Source organism: Dioszegia hungarica (assembly GCF_025882075.1).
Source record: "Dioszegia hungarica strain PDD-24b-2 chromosome Unknown MKK02contig_8, whole genome shotgun sequence".
Classification (NCBI taxonomy): domain Eukaryota; kingdom Fungi; phylum Basidiomycota; class Tremellomycetes; order Tremellales; family Bulleribasidiaceae; genus Dioszegia; species Dioszegia hungarica.
The window spans coordinates 5,218,830-5,244,522 of NW_026515770.1; the positions used below are offsets into that span (position 1 = coordinate 5,218,830).

Here is a 25,693-nt window from a genome sequence, read left to right on the forward strand (position 1 = left end):
CACACGGAGAGGACGGCCGGTGAGACATTTGGGAGAAAAATAGGGAAATGACGGCACAGAAAATTCAGGTCAGTGGCGCCGAGGTGCCTGTGGCTATGCTGTGTTGATGCTTGCCGTGAAAGGTCATTGGCTCTGCCGCCACGACATGATAGTCGAATGATGATATATACATGTATGGCTCAATCAAATCCAAGCTTCACAAACGAAAGAACCCCACTGCGCCAACCCAATACCGCCTCAACTATCCTCCGACCCCAAATGCGTCAAAACGACTCGTCTCTTCTTCTTTGGTTGCTCTTCAGCGGCACCGTCCCCTTGTCCCCCTTGCGCGCTGCTCGGCCGCTTCTCGTACTGCTCTCCGCCCGAGGGCAAACGTCCCGCCGCTCCGGCCATCGTGCTCACACTCGCACTGGCACTGCTTTCACTCCCGCTTCGTCCCCCTCGACCTGTGCGCCAGCTGTACGCATCCACCTCCTCGCTCGGCGTAGAGATGACGTGGTCCGTCCGGTCCGTACTTGAGCTTGCTGATGGCGGAGGCACAAAGAGTGGAAGGTTGAGCGACTGCGAGGGTCCCAGACCGAGGACGCTCGAGCTGGTAGACCCTTCCCGTTCTGACCGGGTCGGCGCGGGTGACTGGCGCATCATCGAGGCCGCAGGTGAGTGGGGTACAGACGCGCCGCCGAACGAGTCGCGTTGGCCGCCCGAGTTGGAGAGGGATGAGGAGTGGTGGTGCAATGGGGCAGGCACTGGATGTGAGGCGTGGTTTTGTGCGATAGCGGCGAGTTGACGGTGATGTTGCTGGGTAGGGTGGACTGTTCCGAGCTCGGCGAGGTCGAAAACGACTATGGAGCAGTACCCGTCCGATGAGGCCAGCATGAGAGTCTGGCCGTCTGGTGACCTAGATGGATCAGCTTCGAATCCCAATAAAAGATTGCAGGATCATAACAACTCACCAAGCGATATCTGTGAATCCCGCATAGTGCAGCCCCCTGAAGATCGCAATAGGCCCGGCCTGTTGCGTATCATACAGCAATACGCTGTCCTGGCATGCCACCGCATATATCAGGCGATACGGGAGTGCGAACACACTCCCCAGCGCACCCTCCTTCTTTTCCTTCTCATCCTCCTTCTTCCCGTCCTTCTCCTTTGGCGGCGGTGGAGGGGGCGGCATGGTCAACGAGACATGTACCGGTCCCTTCTCCTCTCGGTCGAGCATGACGTGTTTTGGCTCGGCGTTGCTCGCGTGACTCCGAAGATCGTAAAAGATGGGCGAGAAGCGGATGGCGACACTGGCGGTCTTGTGTCCGGGTAGGTGGGCTATTGGGGCACGAGCAAGATTGGCTCGCGAGTAGATGAAAACGGTAGGTCGGCCGGCATCGATGTTTTTGGGCCGGGTGAGTCCGCCTGCGGGTACAGGAGGTTCGGAGCCGTCCTGCGACATGGAGCGGGGACCGAGCATGGGCGATCCCTTGAATAGCTGGTCCTCGATCTGCCCTGCCGGGGTCATGAGCAGACTTCCGTCCGGGGAGAACGACAGCCGACGGAAGAAGCGAGTAACGCTTTCATCCCCGTACAACTTTTGCATGATCGCCGGCGGCGGCGCCCGAATGGCCGGAAGCTGCGGCATGGGGCTTGGACTCCGACCTCGACCGGGAAAGGCGGCTGCGCTGAGGGCAGGAGAGCCAGCCGCTTGACTGCCGGAGAAGGAAGAACGGCGGGACCCGGGTTTCGTAGTTGAATGAGGAGGGTTCATGGCCGCTCCGGGCAGAGGTGTGGAAGGGACCGATGCGGAAGGAGTGATAGGCGTAGCGCTGGCCGAATGAGGGACTGGTGGGAGGCCAGGGAAAAGGTCTGGCAACTCCGAGGCCGAGGTGATTGCTGAGCCGGCATCCGAAGTGGCTGATCCCCTTCGGACCATGGATGGGCGAGATGAGGATGGCATAGAGGGTGTACGAGACTGGCGCAACTCCATCCGACTGGCGCGGGAAACGGGATGTACATCCGGCAAGCCATTCCTGAAGAGGAAGGTGTTGACGTGAACGGATCTGATGAGTCAGCTTGGTCCAGTACAGAGCAGACACAGGAATCTCAGCTCACCGATCCGAGCTCTGAGTCGCGATGTACTCATTCAGAGGGTCCCACGACACCCCCTGTACATTGTGCGAGTGCTCCCGAAGCGCAAAGACGCATTCGCCTGGACGTCAGCTGGTTCGTCGCTTCCGCGTGTATAGGAGCTGACCTGTTGAAGCTTTCCAGATTGTAGCGGTATTATCGGTACTACCAGCGATGAAGAACTCCCCGTCGGGACTCCATGCCAAGTCGTAGACGTGCTTCGTTGTCACCCTTCCACTGTCAGCTCGTCGCCCACCAGGTCTCGGTACCGATAAGCTCACTGGAGCATCTTCTGCAATCTCCAATTCTCCTTGTCGACCTCCTCGCTCGTCTCCCCAAAGTTGGTCACAGGCTTGTCTGATGGCACCCAGAGGATGACGTTCCCATCTGAGCATGTCAGTTGGCTCCGTGATTGAGGTCGTGCGATGAGCAGCTCACCATCACCGGCTGAAGCCAATGTCTGCCCATTCGGACTAAACCGCGCAACGTTCACAGCGGCAGTATGCTTGCTGAGCGTGGTCAAGTACTCGGCCCGTGGTGGATGAGGCGCAATGTCTTGTCCCGTCGCAGCAACGTGCGCCGAGAGGTTCGCGAGAGGAATATTTGGGTGGATCATCCACAGCTGAGAGCGTCAGCAAGTGCGAAGGCTGCAAGCGGCCGTCCGTAGAGAAAGAGGGCTTACCCGGACTTTCGAATCCCCTCCAGCTGTAGCCATCCGGTAGCTTCTTCCGCCCGCTATGACCGCCCGCTCGCGCTCCCTCTCCTTGTCTTTCCCGTCTTCGTCATCGTGCCCTATAGGAAGCAAGCGCTTCAATTGCGCGGGCGGGAGCGGCTGGAAGTCGCACGAGTAGACCGCTTGGGTCTCGTGCCAGCTGAGCACGTCAGCTTCGTCCTCCGGAGCATGCGTATGTATTGCCTGAGAGTCCGCTCAGACATAGCAGGAAGTAGACGTACGCTATCTCGAGTACCTTGGGCCTCATCACGCTGTCTTCACTTGGAGTAAGCCTTCAAAGAGCGTCTTTAAGGCGATATGTAGGCCTGGATAGGCTGCTGCCTATGTAAGACCTGTACCGCTCCGAACTCCGCTGTCGCGATATCGGCTAGGGCGAGGGGGCAGGCGTTGATGTCCACCGTGAAAGGAAGCTGAGGCGGGCAATGATCGATGTCGAGGGATCAAGGCAGGTCGAGGGGTACGAGGAATGTAAGACCGCGTCGAGGGGTCGTTCGGGCGTGATCCGCGCTAGCTATGCGATGCGCAGTGGATCAGCGCAATCAGTGGCCGATATGATCAAAAGGCCGGATGATCAAGTAGAGTAGAAAGATGATGAGACACAACGAGTCATAGCTGTCATGACACCCCCTCTTCTGGGCTAGAAATCCAGGAACGCGGATCCGGCTAAAGAAACGGGGTTCCCCGCTCTGCCCATATGCTCGGGCGATGTAGGGTAGCTTCTCTGCCATCGCCAGGACCCTCAAGCTGCGAAGAAGCAGGGCCTGAGCACCAGTAACAGTCATGAGACCTCGAGATGCGATACATCAGATCAAGCTAACATCCCTCCATCCTTCTCCTTCGCTCCTTCCTTGTCCCCTGCACTCTGCTGCTCCCCACTCCCAATCTCCTCCTTCTCCCTCCCCCTCCGTCTCGTCGGCAGTCCCGCGTACTTGTCCCGCATACGCTCATACCGCCCCCTCTGCTCCTTGCTCACACTCGGCAGCGTCTTCTTCGCCGCCAATGCAAAGTGCTCCGTGCGCACCCGGACCTCCTTCCTCTCTGCGAGGTGCTCGGCCCCATCACCTGCTCCCTCACCCCGCTTCAGGGACGCCATCTCCTTCTCGAACGCCCCGACCGCCTCGAGCGCGCCCCGCAGAGCAGACGTAGCAGCCTCGCGGACGAGCGCGGCGATGTCCGCACCGCTGAACCCGTCGCAATCCGAGCTCTCGACAATGAGCTTGATGTCGTCCATACATTCCGTGGGGATGGGCGTGCGCTTAGTATGGGTTTTGAGGATCTCCCAACGCTCGCTAGCGCTGGGCAGGTCGACGTAGAGAAGCTTGTCGAGTCGGCCGGGACGGACCATGGCAGGGTCGATCATGTCAGGTCGGTTGGTGGCTCCAATCACATAGACGGCCTTGCGAGCGTCGAGGCCGTCCAGCTCGGTCAGGAGGGTGTTGACGACACGTGCAGAAGATTCGGACTAAGAGTCAGCTGAAGTGCGGACCTCGAGGTACGGCTAGCTCACCATAGAGTCATCCCTTCGCGGTACGAGCGCATCCAGCTCATCGAAAAAGATCACGCAGGGGGATGAAGCTCGAGCACGAGCAAAGACCTGACGGACCGCCTTCTCACTCTCTCCGACGTACTGCTATATCAGCTTGCGGTTTACAGAACCCTCGATTCCACTGACCTTATTCAAAAGCTCCGGTCCCTTGACCGAGATGAAGTTCGCCCTACTCTCATTCGCGACCGCCTTGGCCAGCAACGTCTTTCCGCATCCTGGCGGACCCCAAAGTAACACTCCGCTTGGCGCATCGATACCCACCACCGAGAACAGCTCAGGATGCCGTATAGGCTGGACGATAGCCATGTGCAGCTCGTCCCGGATCGTCTCGAGCGCCCCAATATCCGCCCATGATACATCCGGAATGGTGGCGAAACCTTCCCGCTTAGCCGAGGGCTGAACGATCTTGAGCGCCTGCGTAAAGTCGTCAGACTTGAGCGAGAGCGAAGCGAGCTGCGATGGATCGAGAGGACCGGGATGGGATATGAGGAATTTGGCTATTGGTGTGGAGCGGATGTCGAGGGGGAGGGTCATGAACGGTTGGTCTAGGTCGAGGGGGATGGAAGGGGCTGCGTCGGTGGTGTTGGCATTAGGAGTGGGAGGGGCGGTAGGTTCGGCTGTCGAGGGCTGAGATGGGTCGACCTCATCCAGAATCATAGCTTCGACGCCGTCTGTAGGCGTTGAGGGGAGGACGAGTCTGCCTTCCCCTATTTCCTCAAAGATCCGCTTGACGGCGATCACTCCTGCTTCGGTGACGAGGGAGGTGAGATCCGCGCCGACATAGCCAGGCGTCGATTTGGCAAGCCACCGGAAGTCAATCTCTTCGGATAGATGCAGGTTCCCGCATAGGACCCGGATGATTCTGAAACTCAGCTTGTGTCTTCAGTGCAAGAATGGCGCGGAGTGAGCTCACTCTTCCCGCCCCTCTACGCTCGGCACGCCCATCTCTATTTCGTGGTCGAACCTTCCGGCTCGCCGCAACGCCGGATCAAGTGAGTCTGGTCGGTTTGTAGCTCCAATGACGACGACCGGTTCATCTGACGATGCAAGATCTGGATGTCAGCTTGGCTCTAACAAGCGGGCATCGCTTAGCTCACCATCCATGCAAGTCAAGAGTTGCGCGACTATTCTCCTCTCCATCTCTCGTTGCGCTGTCTCCCGCTTCGGTGTGATGGCGTCGACCTCATCGAGGAAGAGCAGACATGGCGCAAGCTTCTGCGCCAAGTTAGCTGTAGGCACGCCACGAGATGAAGATTGGGTAGAAAGCTCACCTTGGCCTCGTCAAAGGTATCTCTCAATGTCTTCTCGCTCTCCCCGCTCATCCCGCTGACTATGCTGGGAGCACTTATGCTCAAGAAGGGGAAGCCGAGTTCCTGCTGGTGAGTTCGAGCCTATAGGATTGGCGATGAATTGGACCTACTCCAGCTAAGCACTTGACCAGCTGCGTCTTTCCCCCTCCTGGCACACCATGGAGTAGTACTCCTCTCGGCCTCGGAACACCCGTGTGCTGATAGATCTCCGGATGTAACAGAGGCAACACCACAATCTCCATCAACTGCGTGATCTGCGCCCGCAGTCCGCCTAAAGACGACAATTTGAGGTCCGGTGGGGCGTACTTCGAAGGTACAGCTCCCCGGTCTGACTTTGGTTTCTTTCGCCGAGGCGTGGGTGGGCGGTCTGGGTCGGCATTGCTACCACTCCCTTGTGGGTCGGTAGAGGCATTGTTGAGGTTGGTCCGGCGAAGACGCTTCTTTGCTGTCAGATTGGCTGATCCGTTCGCTGCGGATGCGGTACTGGTAGATGAGGAAGCAACAGGCGTGACGGCCCATCCAGCTGTGATGGACTGATTGAGCGATGACGGGCCGTTCATCTTAGCTGTTGTTGACAAGGTGTGAGCAAGATGGACGAACACCCTCTTGCCGCCAAAAATCTCGAAGATCCTCCACCTCTCCGCCAGAATACGTAATCTGCCGGAATGAGGTCGGAATTACCTGATTGGGATGAAATCATTAATCAGGTACGCGCGACGCGTCTTGTTTTCGATTTGTCCACCTCACCTCTCCGTTGCATCATCCATCATCTTTCCTTCGTCGCTCTCTAGGTCAACCTCCTATATCGCTTCGTCACAGCGTCATCTTTGACAGAACAGCCGCACTCACATCCGATCCCCCCTTTACCTCGAGCAAGCATGGCCCAGGAAGAAGATCCGTTTGAGGGCGGCGATGAGGCATTCGAGGTCATGGCGCCGATGCTCGTCGATAAGCTTCAGGTAGGTGTTGTAATCAGCTAGCGAGACCGTTGCCTGGAGCAGGTGAATGTGCTCCAGAGCTGACACCTACAGGAAGGAGGTATCTCGGCAGCAGACACCAAGAAGCTCTCGGAGGCCGGATATCACACCGTGGAAGCTGTAGCGTTCACGCCAAAGAAGCAGCTGTGCATCATCAAGGGGATCAGCGAGGCTAAGGCGGATAAGATATTAGCTGAGGGTACGTCTGCCCTTCCCTGCCGAGGCCAGGCCAGGTAGAATCAAAGCGACTCATTTGGGTCATTTGCCACCCAAACGGAAAAGCTGACTGGACCAGCATGCAAGCTCGTACCGATGGGCTTCACAACGGCGACGGAGATACACTCGAGGAGGTCAGAGCTGGTACATATATCGACCGGGTCGAAAGGACTGGATACCATTCTTGGAGGTGAGCTGATCCATCGAACCAAATCACCGAGGTACAGCTGATCCATTTAGGCGGTATCGAGACTGGCGCTATCACTGAACTTTTCGGTGCGTCTGTTGTCCCGTATCTTCGCGTGGTCTCCTTGATGTGGTATAGCTGACGACGCAGGCGAGTTCCGGACTGGTAAATCGCAGATCTGCCACACTTTGGCTGTGACATGTCAAGTGAGCTGGACCGCACTTTTACATGATCTGTGCTGAACTGACAATACAGCTCCCAGTGTCCATGGGCGGCGGAGAGGGCAAGTGTCTCTACATCGACACGGAAGGTACCTTCCGTCCGGTCCGAATGCTCGCGGTTGCAGAGCGATACGGCCTGAATGGGGAGGAAGTCCTAGATAACATTGCCTATGCTAGGGCTTATAACGCCGATCATCAGCTTCAACTGCTGGTGCAGGCTAGTGCTATGATGGCGGAGTCACGGTGAGCTGAGAACTGCTGACGGGTGTCCGGTCCGAGCTGATATTCCAGGTTCGCCCTACTCATTGTCGACTCGTGTACCAGCTTGTACCGAACGGACTTCTCAGGACGAGGGGAACTTTCTGCCCGGCAAACACATTTGGCCAAGTTCCTGAGGACGTTGATGCGTCTTGCGGATGAGGTGAGTTCTCGTCGACCTTGTGAGCCTTATCCAGTGCTGACAACGCAGTTTGGTGTCGCTGTCGTCGTCACGAACCAGGTAGTAGCGCAGGTCGACGGAGGGCAATTCGCCGGAGCGGACGCAAAGAAGCCAATGTGAGCACATATTCCCATCAAGAATCATTAGCTACTTGGGTGGGATGTGAGCTGACAGAGCAGTGGGGGTAACATCATGGCGCACGCCTCTACTACACGGCTATCTCTACGGAAAGGACGAGGTGCATCACGGGTGTGCAAGATCGTCGATAGCCCTTGTCTCCCGGAGGCCGAAGCCATCTTTGCTATCAAGTACGTCTTATCCCTCACCGGCTCCGGCATTTTGCAGCGAGCTTGAGGCTGACCTGTCAGTGCGAACGGTATCGGCGAGCCCGAAGAATTGAAGGTCGACTAGGCTGGACTTCGTGCCGTGTGTTTCGAGTCTGTAACGACGATTCTTCCTTTTCTTCCGCTTCCGGCTTCTCCTTGTGTAGATGATCCTCGCTTGTCCTGGTTGTAGTGTAGCCATGCATCCCTCAAGACTTTTGCATTATAAGATCGCTGAGAGGGGAGTCACCTTCAGCTGAGGAATGAGGATCGGTGATGTGGCATTTTTCGCTTCTGTATCGCCAGGCACGGGGCTCGGACGCGTTGCGGCACAAGAGATAGCAAAATGTCCCTGCCAGTGCCAGCCAGCGTCGTACTATATCTACCCTAATACTGCTCTATCCCGCCCACAAAGCGCGTCCTCGAGACAGTGGTCTGCGCTCCTGCTGTGTACATCAACCTAGGACAGCTTCGAATCGCGACAATCATAGGCGTGGCAATATTTCAGCATGTCGGTAATGCGGAGATTACCATCGGCGGGAAGTCTGCTCGTGGGGATATTGGTCGGACTGCTTGTAGCTAGTGTGAGTTGGTCCTTGCAGGAGGAATGGCACTAGGCTGACTTGACAGTTATTACGACGGGGCGATGTGAGTAGTCTCCGCAGCTTGTGTCCTCCAGCTAATCCAGCAGTCACGCCAAGAATCATGGCGCGGATCAGGCGCAAAAGTCCGCCCTCATACAGGTACATCACGACAGCATCGTGCGCAGGTGACCCTCCCCTCCATATCCCAACGCCTCCACATCCTTCAGCTCCTCGGAAGTCTGACACCACACCATACGCGGGAATGTACGCGGCATCTGCAGCCGCTGTACAAGGAGCAAGCGGGGAGGCGGTACGAAGCGTTGGTAGGGCACAGGACCAGCTGGGTCTCGTCCGGCTGGCTGGGGTCACTATGGGGTGGATCAGATGCGCGTCAAAAGACACTCGCAGCCCCCACGCGGCGGGAATCGATCAAGCGGGATCTCTCGCATTCATCGGAACATAAATACTTCTTCGCCATCAACCTCTACAACTCGTTCGACGTCATTCCAGACATCTTCGCTACGCTCTTCCGGACAGCAGCGGTGCTCGGATACCACAACGTCTTTGTGTCGATATACGAGAACGGATCGAACGACCAGACAAAGTCCCTGCTCAAGATCTTTGACGCCCTTGCGCGGACGGTCGGGCTCAGAGTCATCATCCGGACGTCTATGCGGACGAGGGGTCAATTCAACCACCGTATCGAGTACCTTGCGGAGGTCCGGAATGCGGCCATGACGCCGCTGCATGAGCTGCGGGACGCGGAGGGAGAGGTGTTTGATACGATCATCTTTATGAACGATATCTTGCCCTGCGTGGATGATCTGCTGGAGTTGATTTGGCAAAGTAGGCGGCAGAATGCGGGGATTACATGTGCGGCGGACTACATGTACCACGACGATATTGTGAGTGATTCTTTATCACGGCTACAAGCGCAAGTGACGGGGAGGGGGGAATAAAGTTCTGCCTGAGTCGGAACACCTCTTGCGCTACATACAGAGCTGACTCTATAGGGAGCACCGGTCTTCTACGATAACTGGGTTGCTCGGGATATCAACGGTACCGCTCTCGAGAACGCCCCCTTCGAGCAGGTCTTCCATCATACCGAATCAAATCATCGTTTCCAGCAACATCTGCCTGTCCAAGGTATGTCATCCTCCCCCTTCACCTTCTTCTGGAGTATTGCTGACTCATCAGTCCAATCCTGCTGGAATGGAATCGCCGTCCTGGACCCTGCACCGTTCTATGCCCCCAAACCCGTCAAGTTCCGGATGGCCAGATTACCCGACGGAGAGTGCTCTGCGAGTGAATGTAGTTTGATCTGCAGTACGTCCTCTTCTCAGCTGTGAGGTCCTCTGACGTGGGCATGAGCTGACTCCTCAGATGACTTCTGGCATCAAGGTTGGGGACGGATCATCAGTACGTCGTCTCAGATGAATGATGGACGTCGAGCGTCCGCTAATATGAGCAGTGGTGCCCCGAGTCAAGCTAGCCTACGTGCGCTTCACAAAATCTTGTGTCGAGTCTTCAAGCTGACAACACAGGACAAGAAGGTCTACGATATCATCCATCCCGAACGACGGAACTTGACCGCTATCCGAGGGTACAAGCGTATCGGCGGTCTCCCCGACGATCCTCATTCCGACCCGCAAGATCGATCTTGGTTCGGCCCGCACGATAGACTGTTCGTCGAGGCGGAGTTCAACGAGATGGACTTCAAGGCTGGACCAGAGCACGGTAAGCTTCTCTCCAACTCTCTGTACATAGCAGCAGGAATGTCGGAAGATTAGCAGCTGACCTTGCAGTGTGGTGTTGGGGTTGGGACGGTGCTGGAGATTTGGACGGACCAGATGTCGATCCTGTTTGGTATGTCTTCTCGTCTTGAGCAAGGGGAACGTCATAAGCTGATGACCGTAGGGAAAAGATGCCGTCGATGAATTTCGACCCGGCAGCTGTGACAGTCAAGCATTTCAGGAATCTCCCTGGGTATTAGATGAATTGGGTATCGGTTTGCCGTCTGACTGGCATTGGGGGTATCTGAGATACTTCGCTGACGTCTTGTGCCGGCGCCAGCACGACGGAAGGACTATGGAGGACAGTGACGCGATAGACTCACACGCTCACTCTTGAATGCTTTGACGTCAATGGACAGTCATCACACTCCGGTGAGGAGGCAACACCGATCGGTTGAATGGTCCAACGTCAGCCGTCAACCCGGCAACATGAAGAATGTCGGCCTGCCTTCCCTATACTAAACGCCAATGTCGGCCACTCATGAGAATGCGGCACGATCGGATTCGAGTATCTGCACAAGGGATACATATCAAGGGGAACGTATGGGATAGCAGATGCGGAACATGGGCAAAGTTGTCAGGTCGATATCACAATTCCGCATCGGTCGGTGCAGCAGGGGCGGGAGCAATCATGGGGCGGAGATAGGCTGCCATCAACCCTGTTGACCGGGTCTCCCAAGAGCTCTTCGGGCGGCTTCGCGAGCGCTTTGCGTGACTGATGCAACCACCCTCCTGGTGCTGGTGCGCGTCGATGCTTCCGGTTGAGCGGTGCTCTCGAGAGAGGGTATCTGCTGGCTGGTCTCGTCACGCGGGATGTTGTTGAGCACGACGACTTCGTGAACGTCTGAGCCATCGTAACGGCGCCGGCGTGAGCCAAGAGAAACGTACATTGCCGATTGCACCATGCCGGTCTCTTCGTCGACTTGACCGCGGTCAGGTAGATCGTGGTCTGCGAGCCTGGGTCACGTTCAGCTTATGAGGTCGTAAACAGGTTACGCTCCAGCAGTACCGGCAGATTCGAACTTACAGCCCAAGTACGGAGCATCTCTCCGGGTAAGCGGAATTGGCATCTGTCAGGCCTGCCTTATCCAGTGCCTCGTTCAGTAGATCGGAGAGCATCTGAACCCGCGGATCTTCCTCCTTGGCCACTTCCCACGCCTCTGCCCAACCGATCGGGACCGTGGGCACCCTGTGGGGCCAGCGCATGGTCGCGATCATCTTCAATCGCCAACTGCAGGTCATCAGTCACGAGATCCAGCAGTCTCCACCGACATGGTACGTATAAACCTGAAGTCACGTACTGATCCTTCAGACTGGCAGTGCCGAGGTACACGAGAATGTCATGATCGTTGAGGGTTGCACCTGTGAGAATACTGGCCCCATCGTTCAGGGGAACGTTCATCGGCCTCGTCACTGTACGGGACCCGCTGTTCGTCGCTCATTGTTGGTGTGTGCGAAGTTCGTGGGGGTGAGTGTGGTGTAGGATGCCAGGTGTGGGGCTGGACAGTGATGCAAATGTACGAGTGAAGCAACGAGGGGTCAGGCATAGACTCTTGTAGACACCCAGATGAGGCAGTACGACCACTTGAGAACGCCGTCTATCCCTTGTCCTCCCGAAGTACATAGCGTTTTGTACCAACTGATTGCGCTTCCCTTCCACCCTCTACCCCATGGTGCGTGCTAGCACGAATGCGGCAGATATCCTTTGCCACCAGGCCCGAGATCGCCACTCGCTGTTTCACGCAGAGGATATGCCTTATTAATCCCTGAGCTTGCGACATGGCTTTGCGCTGGTGACGATATACGTAGAGTCTGACCGATGTGTCTCCAACAAGATGGATCGACGGCTATTTACCGGGAATAAGGTACGCAAGACACGGCATTCCAAGTTGCCCAACGCAGCACGCTGATGTTACTGACGGATAGCTCATGATCTAGAGCTGGCTTCGACTGCCGTAGCTGTTGTCAGCATGAGTCGGCTTGGTCTCGTTGCACTACTGATAGCCATCGCCGTGCATAGGAGCAGTATAAAGGAACAGAGAGCGGCTACGAGCGCTGCCACACAGGTACGCGCGGCAAATCAACGGCGGAGTCCTCCACAGTCTGGAGCATGTGCAGGGTCACCGGCGGTTCGGGGTACAGGGTATGAACGAAACTGTCAAAGGCGACACTGACGATGCTTGAAATTGTCCGTGGGAATTGTGCGATGCTGTCAGTCAGCTTTCATACTGGATCAAAACGACGCCAAGTTGATGCAAAAACGCTCACAAGCCAAGGAGAGCAGTCTTCTGCCCGACATCCAGTTCAGCCAGTGCTGTCATCAGCTGGGTCTTCACAGCCCTGCCATACTCGGACACGAGAATCCTTGTCCAGTCTGGGCGTGCGCTGAAGTACGTCGGGGCCAGGGTCTTGCGTGCAGTCATCGCAACGACCACGCTGGGATTGTCAGCCAAATCAGTGCAGGAGAGGACATATATAGCAAAGATGTGTGCTTACAGGTCGTTGTACGTTCCGGAGCTTTCATACCGCCGGGCGTGAGTAGGCGGGGATGCATGTGCCAGGATGAGACCCAGCCCGCTGTCGAGCTCGGAGGTATCCGGGCCTGACCCAAAGTAGCTGCGCTGAGAACTGTCAGATTTCATACTGAGGCTGAGTCAGAGTATCAGTCACGGGAAGTGAGAACGAGAGGCGATCAGGGGCGAAGGGGAGGGGATGAAGAGTCGCAATGGATTGTCTACCGTAGCCTTCGGCCAAGCTCGTGAAAGGAGCGAGCTCTGACCCCCGCCGCCCGCCCTCGCTCCCCTTTCATGAAGGTACTCGGTTCACTCAGTCTCGCTAAAGTCTCCCTCTCAGATCTGCCGTTGACTCTCTTTCTTTTCCGTCAGACGGTCAGTGGCGCGTGCTCCTGCTCGGACCGAGTCTGCCAGCAGTGGACCCGGGCTTTACGAGGACGGAACCCAGAATGAGGTCAGCTTGCCAGGACCCCGGTCCCCAGGTCAGTGAGAGTCTGCGGCTGTCGTCGGACATAGTAATCGTTCGTCATCTCGGCTGGGCCTTCAGTGATATGAGCGCGATGTGCCCCTTCGACTCCATAGACGTCAGACGATAGTTCGAGGACAGTTCGAATGATTGCGTTTTGAGGACCAGACAGACGGAGGCAAGAGGCGATCGAGGTATAGGGTTAAGGCTTACTCGGTGACCGAATAGCGGAGATCTCAGATCTGAGGCGTCCCCTTCACACACATTCCGTCCTTTCGCATTCCTTCGCACTCATCCTTCATTCATGCTGCTGCGTACTCGCATGTGTCCTTCTATCTGACACCTATGGATCCGCGCGTGTGCCTTCACACATTCGTGGCGGCAGCAGGAGGATGTGTAGTGTGCAATTCGCCGGATACGGCCCGTAGATCTGGAGAAGGCGAGAGATCGGCGGTCGGGCCCTGGGTGTACGGTCCAGCAGCTGGTCAAGCTATAAGAGCGAGGAATCCCCCGCAAGAGATACGCCGATACGCCCTTCCCTCACCTGCTCACATATCATCATCCACTGAACTCATACAATGGCTTCTATCATGAACAATCCTGCACTGATGGAGGCTCTAGCGGGCAAAGTCCTCAGCGCAGACAGAAGCTTGAACATCATGCCATTCTTCATGAGGTGGGTCTCTTTGCCTCTTACGTCCTAAGATGAAGCTGACGAATTAGCGGGTGGCTTGACTCGATGCTGATGGGCTTGGTGGTAGCCCAGGTGTTCACGTATTGGCGCTTCGTCAAGACGGACAAGAAGCACATTGTCGCTCTCGTGGTGAGCATGGGTTCCTGCCTCCCAGGCTGCTAGTGGACTTCGCTCAGTTCGAGCAGGTCCTCACTACACTGGCCTCGACGGTCGCAAGTGGCATGTCAGTCCTCCGCTGCCAGTTCTCCCTTGGCCTCGCTGACTAGACCCAGTATACTGTCATGGATGCAGTACCTCTTCGTTTGGAATTTCGCGAATTGGCTCCCTCTCATCGAGATCACATGTGCGTCGTCTCCCGCTGGACATGGTGTGGGCTGACCAAGCAGGGATCCTCCGATACCTAGGCGTTGACTTTGCGAATGTCTTGATTGTTCACGTGAGTCGAAAGACCTCAAACCTCCGATTAAAGCTGACCACCAAGACCTTCTACATTGACCGAGCATGCAGACTCTACCGTCACTGGTGGCCCGCTGCTCTCCTTGGGCCCCTCACGTGAGCCAGCTACCTCTTTGCACGGGGTGAGACTATGCTGATCCAAAGGGTCGGCGGGGCCACACTCGGATTTGCAGCCGAGTACTACATCAACACCAAGTTCAAGTACATTGACACTGAAGGCTTCAACGACATCGTAAGTCGCCCTTGTCCATTTGATTGATCCTTCCTGGAAGTGGATGCTAATCATGCAGAAAATCAAGGGCACGATTTACGGCTGGGTGGGTGTCTCTGCCCATTTAGGCTGAATCTGGGCACAAGCTGACTCGTGCAGCTCTCTCTAGTGCTCGCTTCCGACCTCATCATTACTATCATCATGACGCATGGTCTCTACCGAGTCAAGACGGGGTGGGCACACACCGACTCCCGTCTGCGTCGGGTCATGATGTGCGTATCAAGCTCCTCCTCCCTCTGGACCCAACACGGCTGACCCTGTTAGTCGATGCTTCGAGGCGCAAGTACCCGCACTGATCAGGTATGTCTATAGCTGTGCGGCAGCATACGCCAGTAGAGTCATAACTGACTTTGTAGCGCTATTGTCAACTTTGTAGCCTGGAACAGGCAGTTCCAAGTCGCACTCGTTTTGATGTCAGTACTTGATGATTTGAGCGTTATCAAGATCCACTGATGTCGTAGTGCGGTCATGACCAAGGTCTACACGCTCGGCATGCTCATCACGCTGAACCTCCGAGCTAGCCAAGCACCAGTCGCTGCAGTGAATGTGTCCTACCCTTCCAACCGTCAGAGCGTGAGTACATAGTCCCCAACCCTTGGCTTCGGCTCCAAGGACTGGACGGAGCTGACGACCAGGCTCGTACGTCCGACCCTCGCTCAGAAGTGACGGATCGGTCTCCGATCAGGCATGCTCAAGTATCTGTGAGTTGCCGTGTCCCTGTACTTGACATATCATCCTGAAAGACAAGCTGAAGATGTAGATCGACAAGCAGTCTTGGAGTGTTTCAAGCGGTCCCACAGCCCACAGCGAGATCGATATCGAGATGGCAAGGAGGGACGATGGGTCCGATGAGGTCGATGAGAAGGCGTTTGAGTCTACGACAGGGCTAACGGCGCCGGGTAAGGCTTTCTGACCATCAGGAAGGAGCTGGGATATAAGGGGTCCGGACTTGTAGGTGCTTATTTCGGGGTCTCGCGCGGGGTATGGAGGGGAATGGGAGGTGTAACAGTAGAACAAAAACATGTATCAGTACGTATAAGTTATCGGTATGGACAACCGGTCGACGAGCATGAGCCCGTCAGTGGTGTGTAGGGGATCCGGCCATGGTCATGGCATTGAGCGGGCAGGGCTTCATATCCGGGCCGCGATAGGCCCCCAGCATGGCCTGCTCGTAAGCCAGCAGTCTGCGCGATAGATATGTACTTGGGGCTGTCCGATCTCCCTACACCCCACCGAGCATGCTATGACAGCACTCTGGCAGACGTCCATGATGCATGACCACTCGAGCCCAACCGCCACTCTGTCTCAGCTGAGTTTAAGGTATCTGTCAAGGTCCGGCCGGATCTCGGCGGCGCTCGGCTCCGCGGAGGACATGCGCCGGCCGGTCACATACCCGGCGTGACCACCGCGTGCATGCCTTCTCTTCAGGCCCATGGATAGCCCTACGAGCACAAGCTATCTATCATACACTTCGCTACTGCGCTTACACTAAACACTCCTACCAGCCACATCATGAAGTCCATAGCGAGCAAAGCGCGCCGCTCAGCCGCTCACGGTCTGAGAGGAGCGACCGCCTCTCGACCTCCCATCCCCCTCGCGCCTGCCTCGGCGGCTGTCCTGGCGCGTCAGCACCCTGCTCAGCAGCAGATACAGGTGCAGAGCGGGCGATGTATCTCGAGCTCAGGCCGTGTGCGTCAGGCAGGGTCGGTCTTACCCCAAGCTACGACGGGTGTACTGGGGGATGGAGCTGTCAATTACGTGCCTATCCCGGAGGGACAGCGGAGCTTCAAGAAGATCCTCATTGCGAATAGGCAAGTCTCCGGCGCTTCCGAAGCGGACAGTGTGGGAAGGCGGACGCTGATGATGGCAGAGGGGAGATCGCCTGCCGAATCATCAGGACGGCAAGGAGGCTAGGTATCTCCACCGTCGCGGTCTACTCTGAGGCCGACAAGGACTGTATGCACGTTGCCATGGTATGTTCTCCTCGCCCGGCTCGGCCTTTTGAGCGTGACTGACAGCGCAGGCAGACGAGGCGTACTGTATTGGTCCAGCAGCATCCTCCGAGAGCTACGTACGTTCCCCGACTCGGAACATCCGCCACAAGGAGGACTGTCCACTGACACGCCCAGCTGAAGATCGACAAAGTGCTAGAAGTCGCGAAGATGAGCGGTGCAGAGGTCAGCTACTCGGTGTCAGGCAACATAGCAGGGGTACGTGCTGATCTTGCAGGCAATACATCCAGGCTACGGCTTCCTGTCCGAATCGATGGTGTTTGCGCAGCGGGTCCAAGAGGCTGGCTTTGCGTTCATTGGACCTCCGCCAGAGGCTATAAGGAGTATGGGAAGTAAGCGAGAAAGCAAGGAGATCATGCTCGGTGAGCTCTTCACCCGCGTCACGGTCTGGTCTGGACGAGAACGGCGCTGATAGCTTATAGCTGCTGGTGTCCCCTGTGTCCCGTAAGTCGAACACTCACCGCGAACGGAGCCTGAAGCTGACGCTGCAGTGGATACCACGGCGCCGCCCAAGACACGCCCACACTCCTCGCTGCCGCCCACAAAATCGGCCTCCCCATTCTCATCAAGCCCACGCATGGCGGTGGGGGCAAGGGCATGCGGATAGTACATGATATGGCCAATTTTGAGGAGGAAGTCCTTTCTGCCAAGCGGGAGGCCGTTAAGAGCTTCGGGAATGACGAGTTGCTACTGGAGCGTTATCTCGTCCGACCAAGGCATGTCGAGGTTCAGGTGTTTGCGGACCAGCAAGGCGGGTGTGTGGGGCTGTGGGAGCGGGATTGTTCGGTCCAGCGGAGGCATCAGAGTGAGTACTGGACAGAAGGAGGTTGGGCGAGGGCTGACGCATCCAGAAATCATCGAGGAAGCTCCTGCACCTGGATTGAGCCCCGAGCTGAAGCGTGACTTTGCGCAAAAGGCCGTTGCTGCTGCCAAGGCGGTCAACTATGTCGGAGCGGGCACGGTCGAATTCATCATGGACGCCGAGACGGACGAGTACTTCTTCATGGAAATGTGAGCTGGATTTTGCGGGTTTGGCCGCATCAAAAAAGCTGATGTGCCAGGAATACCCGATTGCAGGTGGAGCACCCAGTGACGGAGATGGTGACCGGTATCGACCTCGTCGAGTGGCAGCTCTCCGTAGCAGCCGGCAACCCGCTGCCAATGACGCAGGATCAGGTACCTTGCATTGGACACGCATTCGAAGCGAGGATTTACGCCGAGAAGCCTGAAGCGTGAGCTACCCACCTCCTACGCTTGTCAACCAGCACAAGCTGACGAGGATAGCAACTTCCTTCCCGACGCCGGACGCATCCTCCATATCCGCCCGCCCACCGACGCACCACACCGCCTCGAAACGGGGTTCCAAGAAGGAGACGAGGTGTCGTCCTACTACGACCCGATGATCTCCAAGTTGATCGTTCATGGCAAGGACAGGGCCGAGGCGCTGAGTCTGCTCCAGCGGGCGCTGGGGCAGTATCAGGTGGTGGGACCGAGTACGAATATCGAGTTTTTGAAGGCCGTGGCGGGGCATCCTGATTTCCAGGCTGGAGCGGTAGAGACGAACTTTATCCCGGTAAGCTGATTGGCCTCGGATTGCTAGCCTGGAGCTGACTCTTCAGCAAAACCACGACGAGCTGTTCAAGGTTGAGCCAATACCGTCCAACGTCCTCGCTCAGGCTGCGCTCTTCCTCTCACTTCGCGAAACCCAACAAAGCGCCGGCGTCGGCGGGACATGGGCTACCTTGTCCTTCAAGCGGTTCGGAGACGTCAGCGAGCGGGTCTACCACTTTGACGAGCACGAAGTGCGGATTCGGCACCTCGCGACCGGCATCGAGGTCGTCGTGGACGGACAGTCAGAACAGGTCAATCCCACGCTCATCAGCGATACTGAGCTCATTACGCAATTCGCCACCTCGCGGACCAGCGCAACAGTCATCCCCGTCGGACTCCGATTACATCTCTTCACTTCAGGTAAACACTACCAGTTACAACAATCTCCGTCCGAGGTCGACGCCGACGCCTCTGCGTCGGGCCAGTCGTCCGACAACCTGACGTCGCCGATGCCGGCGCGGGTGCTCGAGGTGCGGGTCAAGGAGGGAGAGGCGGTGACGAGCGGGCAGGTGGTGTGCGTGCTCGAGAGTATGAAGATGGAGATCAACGTCCGGGCGGGACGTGATGGTGTGGTCGGGAAGGTGGGGGCCGAGAAGGGGATGGTGGTGGAGGAGGGGCAAGTATTGGTAGTTCTGGCAAAGGAGTAAGCTGTTGTATCTTTGCAGATTTGTGTTTCGGTATATGAGAGTGAAGGAAGGGATCAGGTACAGTAGGTTGGCATCTAGACCGCAAGCGGTTCGGACTCATTAAATCAGGTTTGTAGGAGCATCAGGAAAGGGGAAGGGTGTGGTAGGATATTCGCAGGGAATAGATACGTACATAGTATATTTGCCAGGTTGATCTCTCCCTCTACACCCCGCCGGGTGAGACCCAGATCGCCGAGCAGAGTGTCGTACTTTTCTGGCTCTTTCCGAGCAAAGTATTTGAGTATTTGTTGGCGTTGGTGTACGAGTACGCGGAGTGCGCGCTTGTTGGAGTTGTCTTTGCGATTCGAGATGATGTGTTCCATGACTGAGCGGATTTTTTGGGTCAGCAACGCGGCTAGGGGTATCAGCTAATCGTCCAAGGCCCGGCCATCCAGACGAGGAAGCTCACCCTGGACCTCAGAGCTCCCCGTATTGACTCCCTTGCCCTCTCTCACCCCGCCAAATTCCTCAATCACCCTTTGCCTATTCACCACCTCAATCCCCCTCTTACTCGCGTTTCGCAAATCCAGCATTCGCTGCATCTGCTCCACCTTGTCCTCCTCCGCAGCCGTCAATGCCGCATGCGGATCGTCTTCTTCCTGCCTCAGCGAGGCGTTGTTCTGCAGGACCCGCCGTGCCTTGAGCGATGTAGATGTATAAGGCAGTGCCCCAAATAACATCTGTTGATCCTCGATCGCCAGGCCGGGTAGGTACTGCTGCGGCGCCTCGCCAGCTGCGTACTCTACCGGCGGTGCCGAATAGATCGCCTCGGGACGAAGGAGGACGCGCTGTAATCTGCATCCGTCCCATGGTGTCTTTTCCCCGGGGACGGGCTCGTAACCGAGGATATGGTCGACATTTTCGCTCGATACGGCACCGGCGCGTTCAGACTGTGCTTTGACGTGCCGGTCTCGCTTGACTTTGGCGCGCATGCGGCGATCGCGGGATGCGAGGGCGGGAGGGGAGGTTGAGAACGATTGCGAGGAGAAGAGGGGGAGGGGAGGGAGGAGTAGGCGGGAGGTCGAAGCGTGGAGGGAGGGGCGGAGGATGGATGCGAAGGGCGCGAGGGGGTTCATGATGGGCAGATGTAGTATTTGAAGGTGGTTGACGTCTGGTTGAAAGAGAGAGGTCGATGAACTTTATTAAGAGGCAGTTTCGTCCTTGCTAATTTGCTCCCGTTCCTTGCCTCCACTTGCGCTCGACTCCAACCTCAAAGGTCAATTCAGCCTATATAGACAGCTCATACACCTCATATACGCTGATAGGCAGCGGCGCAGCACCTCAAAATGGCCAAGGAGGAATCGAAATACACCCCAGACACCTTCAAGGTGCTCCTCAAAAAGCTCGTTCAGTCTCCAACCGACTTCACCTCCGAGGACTGTGCCGAGTGCTTCAGGCATCTCTGCGTGCAGGGGGCTTCAGATGCTCAAGTGCGAGACGCTCTCCTAGGACCGTCAAGTACCTAGCTGACTGATATAGGCTGGTGCTTTCCTCACCGCTCTGACGCTGTCCGGTCTCGACGCGTCTCCCGAGGTCGTAGCTGCCTGTGCGCAGGTACTGCGTGAACACGCAATAGTGGTCAAGGATATTGCACCTCCCGTGGGCAAGCACGAGTCTGGGGAGTGGGACTATAGAGATTCCGATAAGGAGGGAGATGGATTTACGGGGATGGTGGATATAGTAGGGACGGGAGGGGACGGGTGGGACACCTACAACGTGTCAACAACGGCGGCGGTCGTTGTTGCTGGTACAGGAGTCCGGGTAGCCAAGGTAAGCCTCCATCCGGTCGGGGAATGATCTCAAGCTGAACTATAGCACGGCTCGAAAGCTGCCACATCTACCTCTGGCTCAGCGGACCTCCTCATGTCCCTCGACTGCCGCCTATCGTTCCCTATCGACCAACTTCCCAAATTCCTCCCCCACTCACCCTTCCTCTTCCTCTTTGCTCCCCACTATCACCCCTCACTAGCGCATATCGCTCCCATACGCCGATCACTGAACTTCCGCACAATCTTCAATGTGCTCGGACCGCTCATCAACCCCGCTCGTCCACAACGGATGTTGCTCGGTGTCGCCAACAAGCAGTTAGGAGATACATTTGCCGAGGTACTACGGCTATTGAAGGTGGAGCGGGCACTGGTGGTGTGCGGTAAAGAGGGATTAGATGAGATCAGCATAGCTGGCGAGACCTGGGTACGTCTTTGCTCTAGCACGCACGGACTAGGCTGACGTGCAGACCTGGTGGCTCGAGAATGGCGAGATCAAGACCGGCTCCATACACCCCACTACCGACTTTGGACTCCCCACCCATCCCCTCTCCTCTGTCCGAGGCTCCACACCCGACCTCAATGCTTTAACATTCCAATCCATCCTCTCCGGCTCGTCCGGCGAGGTCCCTGCCCACCTCTCCGCGCCCGCCTCGGCAGACTCACCGTCCATACAGAGCATCACAGACTATGTGCTCCTCAACTCCGCGGCGCTGCTGCATGTCTCGGGACGCGCAAAGGACTGGACAGACGGGGTCAGGCTGGCAAGGGAGAGTCTGGAGAGTGGGGGTGCGCGGACGGCATTTGAGGGGTTCAGGGATTCGAGTCGGGCAGCGATGGGGGAGAAGATCGACGTGAGGGTCGTGGAGGATGATGGAGGGGTGGCGGCCAAGAATGGAGAGGTCAAGGCGTGGTTGAAGGCCAAGCGGGAAGATAACGCGTAGAGGTAGAGGATGCAGAGGTCTTTGGCAAAGACGAGCATTCAGGCCTTTTTTGGTCCTGTCAGGTCACTCGCTCCCCAGTCACTGGCCGCGACTTTAGGTGAGGTCCGATAGTGATTGACTATCGTAGCGGTGAGTCGTCATTACTAAATGTCTTAAGTCACAGAACAGTACGAGCTGCTCAGCGAGGGCTTGTATTGGCTTCCGTGATGATCTGATGGCTCGAATTGCATCACAGCAAGCACTACATCTCCCTCAGACCCGTGATAACCAACCCATCCACAGCAGCTGGCTTGCTGCAAGGACAAAGAGGAACTGGATCCGCCGTGATCGTTGCGCGTGCGAAAGAGTCGGCGCGCCGGTCGTTGCTGGGTCGGGGAGGAGGACGTATTTCAGTGACCGAAGCTACATAGAGTCAGCTCAGTCGCATATGTAAAGCTGCGTTCATGTGAGCTTACCAGGAAGAAGAAATTGGCAGCAAAGGTATAACCGAAGATCCCGGTCGTAGCTAGTGTGCCGAGCTTCAGGAAGCCTGCGATAATTGTGGTGATGATACTGAAACATCAGCTCTGGTTCGGTATCATGAAATGAGACGAATGTCGAGCTTACCCGACAAACTTGTACCCTCCATACCCGATCAACTCGACTCCGCTCGCTCCACCGCCCCGCACATCCAGTAGATAACACCCCAGCTTGATGAAGCAGAACTCAACGATGACGACCACCATAGCCCGGAAGAACGAGGCGCCGAGGACTTCGGGGTGGAACCGGCTCTGCAGGCCGCTGGAGAGACCGCACAGCAGAGTGTAGGTGACCAGAGCCATCGCTGGGGATCAGCGCAATTCTCAATGATCAACACAGAGGGACGTACTGGGGATATACAGATCTGGCGCGTTGATATCATCTCTTGGCGGCTGCCATCCCTCCATACCGCCACTGTCTGCTCTCCTGATCTGCCTCGCCCAGGGCTTATGTCTCCACGGAAAGAGGATCAGGCGGAGTTTCCGCAGGACGTAGGAGTTGGTGACCTGGAAAGAGGTCTTGATGAGCTGAGCGGGGAGATAGCGCGTGAACTATATCATCAGCTTCTCATTCCCGGAATCGGTAACACTCAGCTCACATTCTTCTCGACGTAGTCCTGCCCTGCAGCCACCGCCGACTTTCCAAATTGCACCCCCATTTGCGCCGTCGCGTCATTCATATTCCCCCAAGCTGCGAAACCGTCCTGGCCCTGGGTAGGAGCACCGCCCATCCCCATCGCTCCCATATGCCCATACCCCTGCACGCCATGTGGATTGGGATAGCCCACTGAAGCGCGCTGTGAGGGTCCTGACGCTGCAGGGGCACCATACGGGTTCGGGTTGACCCCCGAGGTCGCAGCGAATGAAGCTGCCGTCGATGCGGATCGAGGCGCAGCGTCGACAGGTGGAGAGCTGTATCGCATATACTCTGTCTCTTCAGTACAGCTCTAGCTTGGGGATAAGGGGGCCGTACCATTGTCCTGGGATATCCTCGCGGCCTGGGAGTAGGGCGAGCTATTTGTGGACGCCCCGGGCGTGTGCGGTGGCTCGGGCGGTGGGTAAGCGGGATGTGTAGGCTTCGGGTGTTGAAGTGGGGGCGGGGAGCGCGAGTTCATGTAGGGCATACCTGACATCTTGGGCTAGTGTATGGAGCGGTAAGGTGTATAGCGGATGCTGGAGCTGAGGCGCTGAGCTGAGGAGAGGTCTTTTGGGTGAGAGACGCGTGGAATGGCGCACGGATGTCTTTGATTTGTTTAAAAAGAGGTTTGAGCTTTTATCCGATAGTAAAGTTGCCAGGGAGAGGAGGTGGAGGTGGGTCAAACCTGCATCCATACATCATCAATAGCAATGGCAGAATCAACAAAGCCACCCAAGACGTCTAGGACGCCCGAGGAGAAGGCAGCGCGAGAGGCGCGAAAAGCCAGCAAAAAATCAGCCGCTGTGGTCGATAATGAGGCCGGACCGAGCGGATCCACCGCGGCCCCAGTGGACAAACAGCCCAAGGGCGTCAACGCGGAAGACTACGAGATCGACCTGGCAGCGCCGGAACCACTCTCCAAGGCCGAGCTTCGAGCCGCTAAGCGCGCGGCGAAGCGGGGCGACGTACCGCCCGCGGAGGGGGAGAAGCCAAAGAAGAGAAAGCGCCTGCCCGAGTTTGACCCGAATGAGGCGGACGAGGAGGAGAAGCCGAAAGGCGGTGTGGCGGACGGCGCGGGCCGGGAGGTCAAGAAGCAGAATTCGGTTTGGGTAGGGAATCTGGCGTTCAAGACGACACCGCAGAGCCTGAGGGAGTGGTTTGAGCGGAAATTGGAGGAGGCGGGCGCGGGGGGTGAGGGGAGCGTCACGAGGGTGAATCTGCCGAAGAAGGCCGGGAAGGGTGGCTTTGGGGAGAGCAAGGGGTGAGCTATCCCGTTCTTGTTGAAGTATACCCAGCTGACAATGCAGGTTTGCCTACGTCGACCTCGCCACGCCGGAGGTGCAGAAGCTCGCCGTTGGCCTGTCGGAGGGCATGTTGGAAGGACGAAAGCTGCTCATCAAGCTGGGTGAGCTCCGTTCTCGGGCTCCATTCTCTAGACTTAGCTGATCTCTTCAGGAAATGATCACACCGCTTCCGAATCCGCACGTACCCCCAAACCTGCCAAATCCCTTCTGACCAACCCCATCCTTCGCAATCAGCCCAATCCCGAAGGGCCCACTCTCTTTGTCGGTAATCTGCCGTTTGACGCAACGGAGGAGAAGCTCCGGGATCACCTCGAGGGGAATGCAGCAGCGCTGAGGGCGGCAGCCGAGAAGGAAGGAGAGGTAGATGAGAAGAAGGCTGCGAAGCGCGAGAAGTGGTTGAAGAAGCAGGCAGTGAAGGCGGAGGCTGAAGCAGCTGGAGGCGTCAAGAATGAAGAAGAGGACGACGAGGCGGAGAGTGATGATGAGGCAGAAGGGGACACCGAGGACGCTGCGGAGGAGCTGGATGAGGAGACCAAGGCGGAGCAGGCGTATCGAGGTGGACGGAAGAGTGGGCTGAGAAAGGTCCGGCTGGGTGCATTCGAGGACACGGGGAGATGTAAAGGGTAAGCGTCTGCAAGCTGTACCTCGTGATGTGTGCACAAGCTGATGAAACAGCTTCGCCTTCCTTGACTTCCTTGACCCAAAATTCGCCACAGCTGCCTTGTCAAATAAAAAGAACCACTGGTTTGAGAACCGGAAGCTCATCCTCCAAGTAAGCTTCATAAATTTGAAGATTGCGAGCGCGAAGCTGATCGGATCAGTACGCCTCAGACTCAGCTACCAAGCGAGCTGGAGGAAAGGGGTCCCGGCCCGTGCGTGCCGCCGGCGGGGACGACTACAAGGGCGGCCTGAAACGTCCTCGGCAATCATACGACCGAAAGGACCGAGACGCAGGAGGCGACGCCGATGTCGACGCCGACGTGGGCGCATACCTCCCCAAAGACGCCTCGGCGATCGCGCGCGACGTGCTCCGGAATGTCGGCGGTGGTGGGCATGATGAGGGCGAGGGTGAGGGGTACGGAGGGTATCAAGGCGGCGGCGGCGGCGGGAAGAAGAGGGAGGATGTACGCGGGAAGAAGTGGCAGGCTGCCGGAAGACCAAGACCGGGCGCGGCGCTCGCTATGGCCAAGAGGGAGAAGGTGGGGATTGTGCCTGGGGAGGGGAAGAAGATCAGCTTCGATTAGGTGCGGACGTGGGATGTGGGATTTCTGAGGCGCGTCGGGGACCTCGGATAGCCCCCTCTGACATTCACAACTGATCTGACTTCTGACCTGCCAGTATCATCGGATCTCGCTGAGAGCCGACCGACCCGCA

General features: G+C 57.1%; 11 protein-coding genes across 11 annotated transcripts; 6 read left to right on the plus strand and 5 right to left on the minus strand.

Annotated features, from left to right (window-relative positions):
- Positions 1-237: 237 nt before the first annotated feature.
- On the minus strand, positions 238-3,092 carry MKK02DRAFT_37367 (WD40-repeat-containing domain protein; the record flags this gene model as incomplete). The annotated part of the gene is made up of 8 exons (XM_053089632.1): positions 238-898; positions 954-2,045; positions 2,098-2,194; positions 2,240-2,343; positions 2,394-2,499; positions 2,551-2,734; positions 2,795-2,984; positions 3,067-3,092. 8 exons carry the CDS (start codon positions 3,090-3,092, stop codon positions 238-240), a joined length of 2,460 nt encoding a protein of 819 aa, XP_052946830.1.
- A 561-nt stretch (positions 3,093-3,653) lies between these two features.
- On the minus strand, positions 3,654-6,261 carry MKK02DRAFT_27007 (P-loop containing nucleoside triphosphate hydrolase protein; the record flags this gene model as incomplete). Its single annotated transcript, XM_053087291.1, has 8 exons — positions 3,654-4,307; positions 4,353-4,472; positions 4,518-5,018; positions 5,085-5,253; positions 5,305-5,443; positions 5,489-5,606; positions 5,663-5,764; positions 5,812-6,261. The coding sequence occupies 8 exons, from the start codon at positions 6,259-6,261 to the stop codon at positions 3,654-3,656; spliced, it is 2,253 nt and encodes a 750-aa protein (XP_052946831.1).
- A 318-nt stretch (positions 6,262-6,579) lies between these two features.
- MKK02DRAFT_34101 (putative recombinase) lies at positions 6,580-8,152 on the plus strand (the record flags this gene model as incomplete). Its single annotated transcript, XM_053088851.1, has 10 exons — positions 6,580-6,660; positions 6,733-6,877; positions 6,974-7,084; positions 7,135-7,170; positions 7,232-7,287; positions 7,337-7,545; positions 7,594-7,723; positions 7,772-7,857; positions 7,921-8,049; positions 8,110-8,152. 10 exons carry the CDS (start codon positions 6,580-6,582, stop codon positions 8,150-8,152), a joined length of 1,026 nt encoding a protein of 341 aa, XP_052946832.1.
- Positions 8,153-8,582: 430 nt separating this feature from the next.
- Positions 8,583-10,641, plus strand: MKK02DRAFT_37370 (cryptococcal mannosyltransferase 1-domain-containing protein; the record flags this gene model as incomplete). The annotated part of the gene is made up of 10 exons (XM_053089633.1): positions 8,583-8,648; positions 8,695-8,712; positions 8,756-9,553; positions 9,662-9,794; positions 9,846-9,974; positions 10,032-10,067; positions 10,120-10,145; positions 10,193-10,385; positions 10,454-10,514; positions 10,566-10,641. 10 exons carry the CDS (start codon positions 8,583-8,585, stop codon positions 10,639-10,641), a joined length of 1,536 nt encoding a protein of 511 aa, XP_052946833.1.
- Positions 10,642-11,029: 388 nt separating this feature from the next.
- Positions 11,030-11,843, minus strand: MKK02DRAFT_34103 (uncharacterized protein; the record flags this gene model as incomplete). Its single annotated transcript, XM_053088852.1, has 4 exons — positions 11,030-11,195; positions 11,330-11,398; positions 11,469-11,672; positions 11,743-11,843. The coding sequence occupies 4 exons, from the start codon at positions 11,841-11,843 to the stop codon at positions 11,030-11,032; spliced, it is 540 nt and encodes a 179-aa protein (XP_052946834.1).
- A 2,155-nt stretch (positions 11,844-13,998) lies between these two features.
- On the plus strand, positions 13,999-15,754 carry MKK02DRAFT_45767 (uncharacterized protein; the record flags this gene model as incomplete). Its single annotated transcript, XM_053093602.1, has 14 exons — positions 13,999-14,096; positions 14,144-14,243; positions 14,291-14,337; positions 14,387-14,457; positions 14,501-14,550; positions 14,596-14,666; positions 14,715-14,802; positions 14,861-14,887; positions 14,941-15,053; positions 15,106-15,141; positions 15,198-15,254; positions 15,303-15,414; positions 15,477-15,542; positions 15,602-15,754. The coding sequence occupies 14 exons, from the start codon at positions 13,999-14,001 to the stop codon at positions 15,752-15,754; spliced, it is 1,089 nt and encodes a 362-aa protein (XP_052946835.1).
- Positions 15,755-16,353: 599 nt separating this feature from the next.
- MKK02DRAFT_37371 (putative Methylcrotonoyl-coenzyme A carboxylase 1) lies at positions 16,354-19,111 on the plus strand (the record flags this gene model as incomplete). The annotated part of the gene is made up of 11 exons (XM_053089634.1): positions 16,354-16,652; positions 16,712-16,814; positions 16,865-16,912; positions 16,971-17,018; positions 17,071-17,215; positions 17,276-17,297; positions 17,345-17,658; positions 17,705-17,864; positions 17,915-18,085; positions 18,138-18,426; positions 18,473-19,111. 11 exons carry the CDS (start codon positions 16,354-16,356, stop codon positions 19,109-19,111), a joined length of 2,238 nt encoding a protein of 745 aa, XP_052946836.1.
- Positions 19,112-19,215: 104 nt separating this feature from the next.
- Positions 19,216-20,226, minus strand: MKK02DRAFT_45769 (structural constituent of ribosome; the record flags this gene model as incomplete). Its single annotated transcript, XM_053093603.1, has 2 exons — positions 19,216-19,505; positions 19,560-20,226. 2 exons carry the CDS (start codon positions 20,224-20,226, stop codon positions 19,216-19,218), a joined length of 957 nt encoding a protein of 318 aa, XP_052946837.1.
- Positions 20,227-20,436: 210 nt separating this feature from the next.
- Positions 20,437-21,860, plus strand: MKK02DRAFT_37372 (anthranilate phosphoribosyltransferase; the record flags this gene model as incomplete). The annotated part of the gene is made up of 4 exons (XM_053089635.1): positions 20,437-20,580; positions 20,630-20,920; positions 20,966-21,343; positions 21,387-21,860. The coding sequence occupies 4 exons, from the start codon at positions 20,437-20,439 to the stop codon at positions 21,858-21,860; spliced, it is 1,287 nt and encodes a 428-aa protein (XP_052946838.1).
- Positions 21,861-22,112: 252 nt separating this feature from the next.
- MKK02DRAFT_34109 (putative ER to Golgi transport-related protein) lies at positions 22,113-23,511 on the minus strand (the record flags this gene model as incomplete). Its single annotated transcript, XM_053088853.1, has 6 exons — positions 22,113-22,262; positions 22,316-22,412; positions 22,467-22,683; positions 22,729-22,930; positions 22,978-23,306; positions 23,352-23,511. 6 exons carry the CDS (start codon positions 23,509-23,511, stop codon positions 22,113-22,115), a joined length of 1,155 nt encoding a protein of 384 aa, XP_052946839.1.
- Positions 23,512-23,725: 214 nt separating this feature from the next.
- On the plus strand, positions 23,726-25,563 carry MKK02DRAFT_45772 (uncharacterized protein; the record flags this gene model as incomplete). The annotated part of the gene is made up of 5 exons (XM_053093604.1): positions 23,726-24,276; positions 24,323-24,420; positions 24,471-24,942; positions 24,995-25,091; positions 25,141-25,563. The coding sequence occupies 5 exons, from the start codon at positions 23,726-23,728 to the stop codon at positions 25,561-25,563; spliced, it is 1,641 nt and encodes a 546-aa protein (XP_052946840.1).
- Between the last annotated feature and the right edge of the window lie 130 nt (positions 25,564-25,693).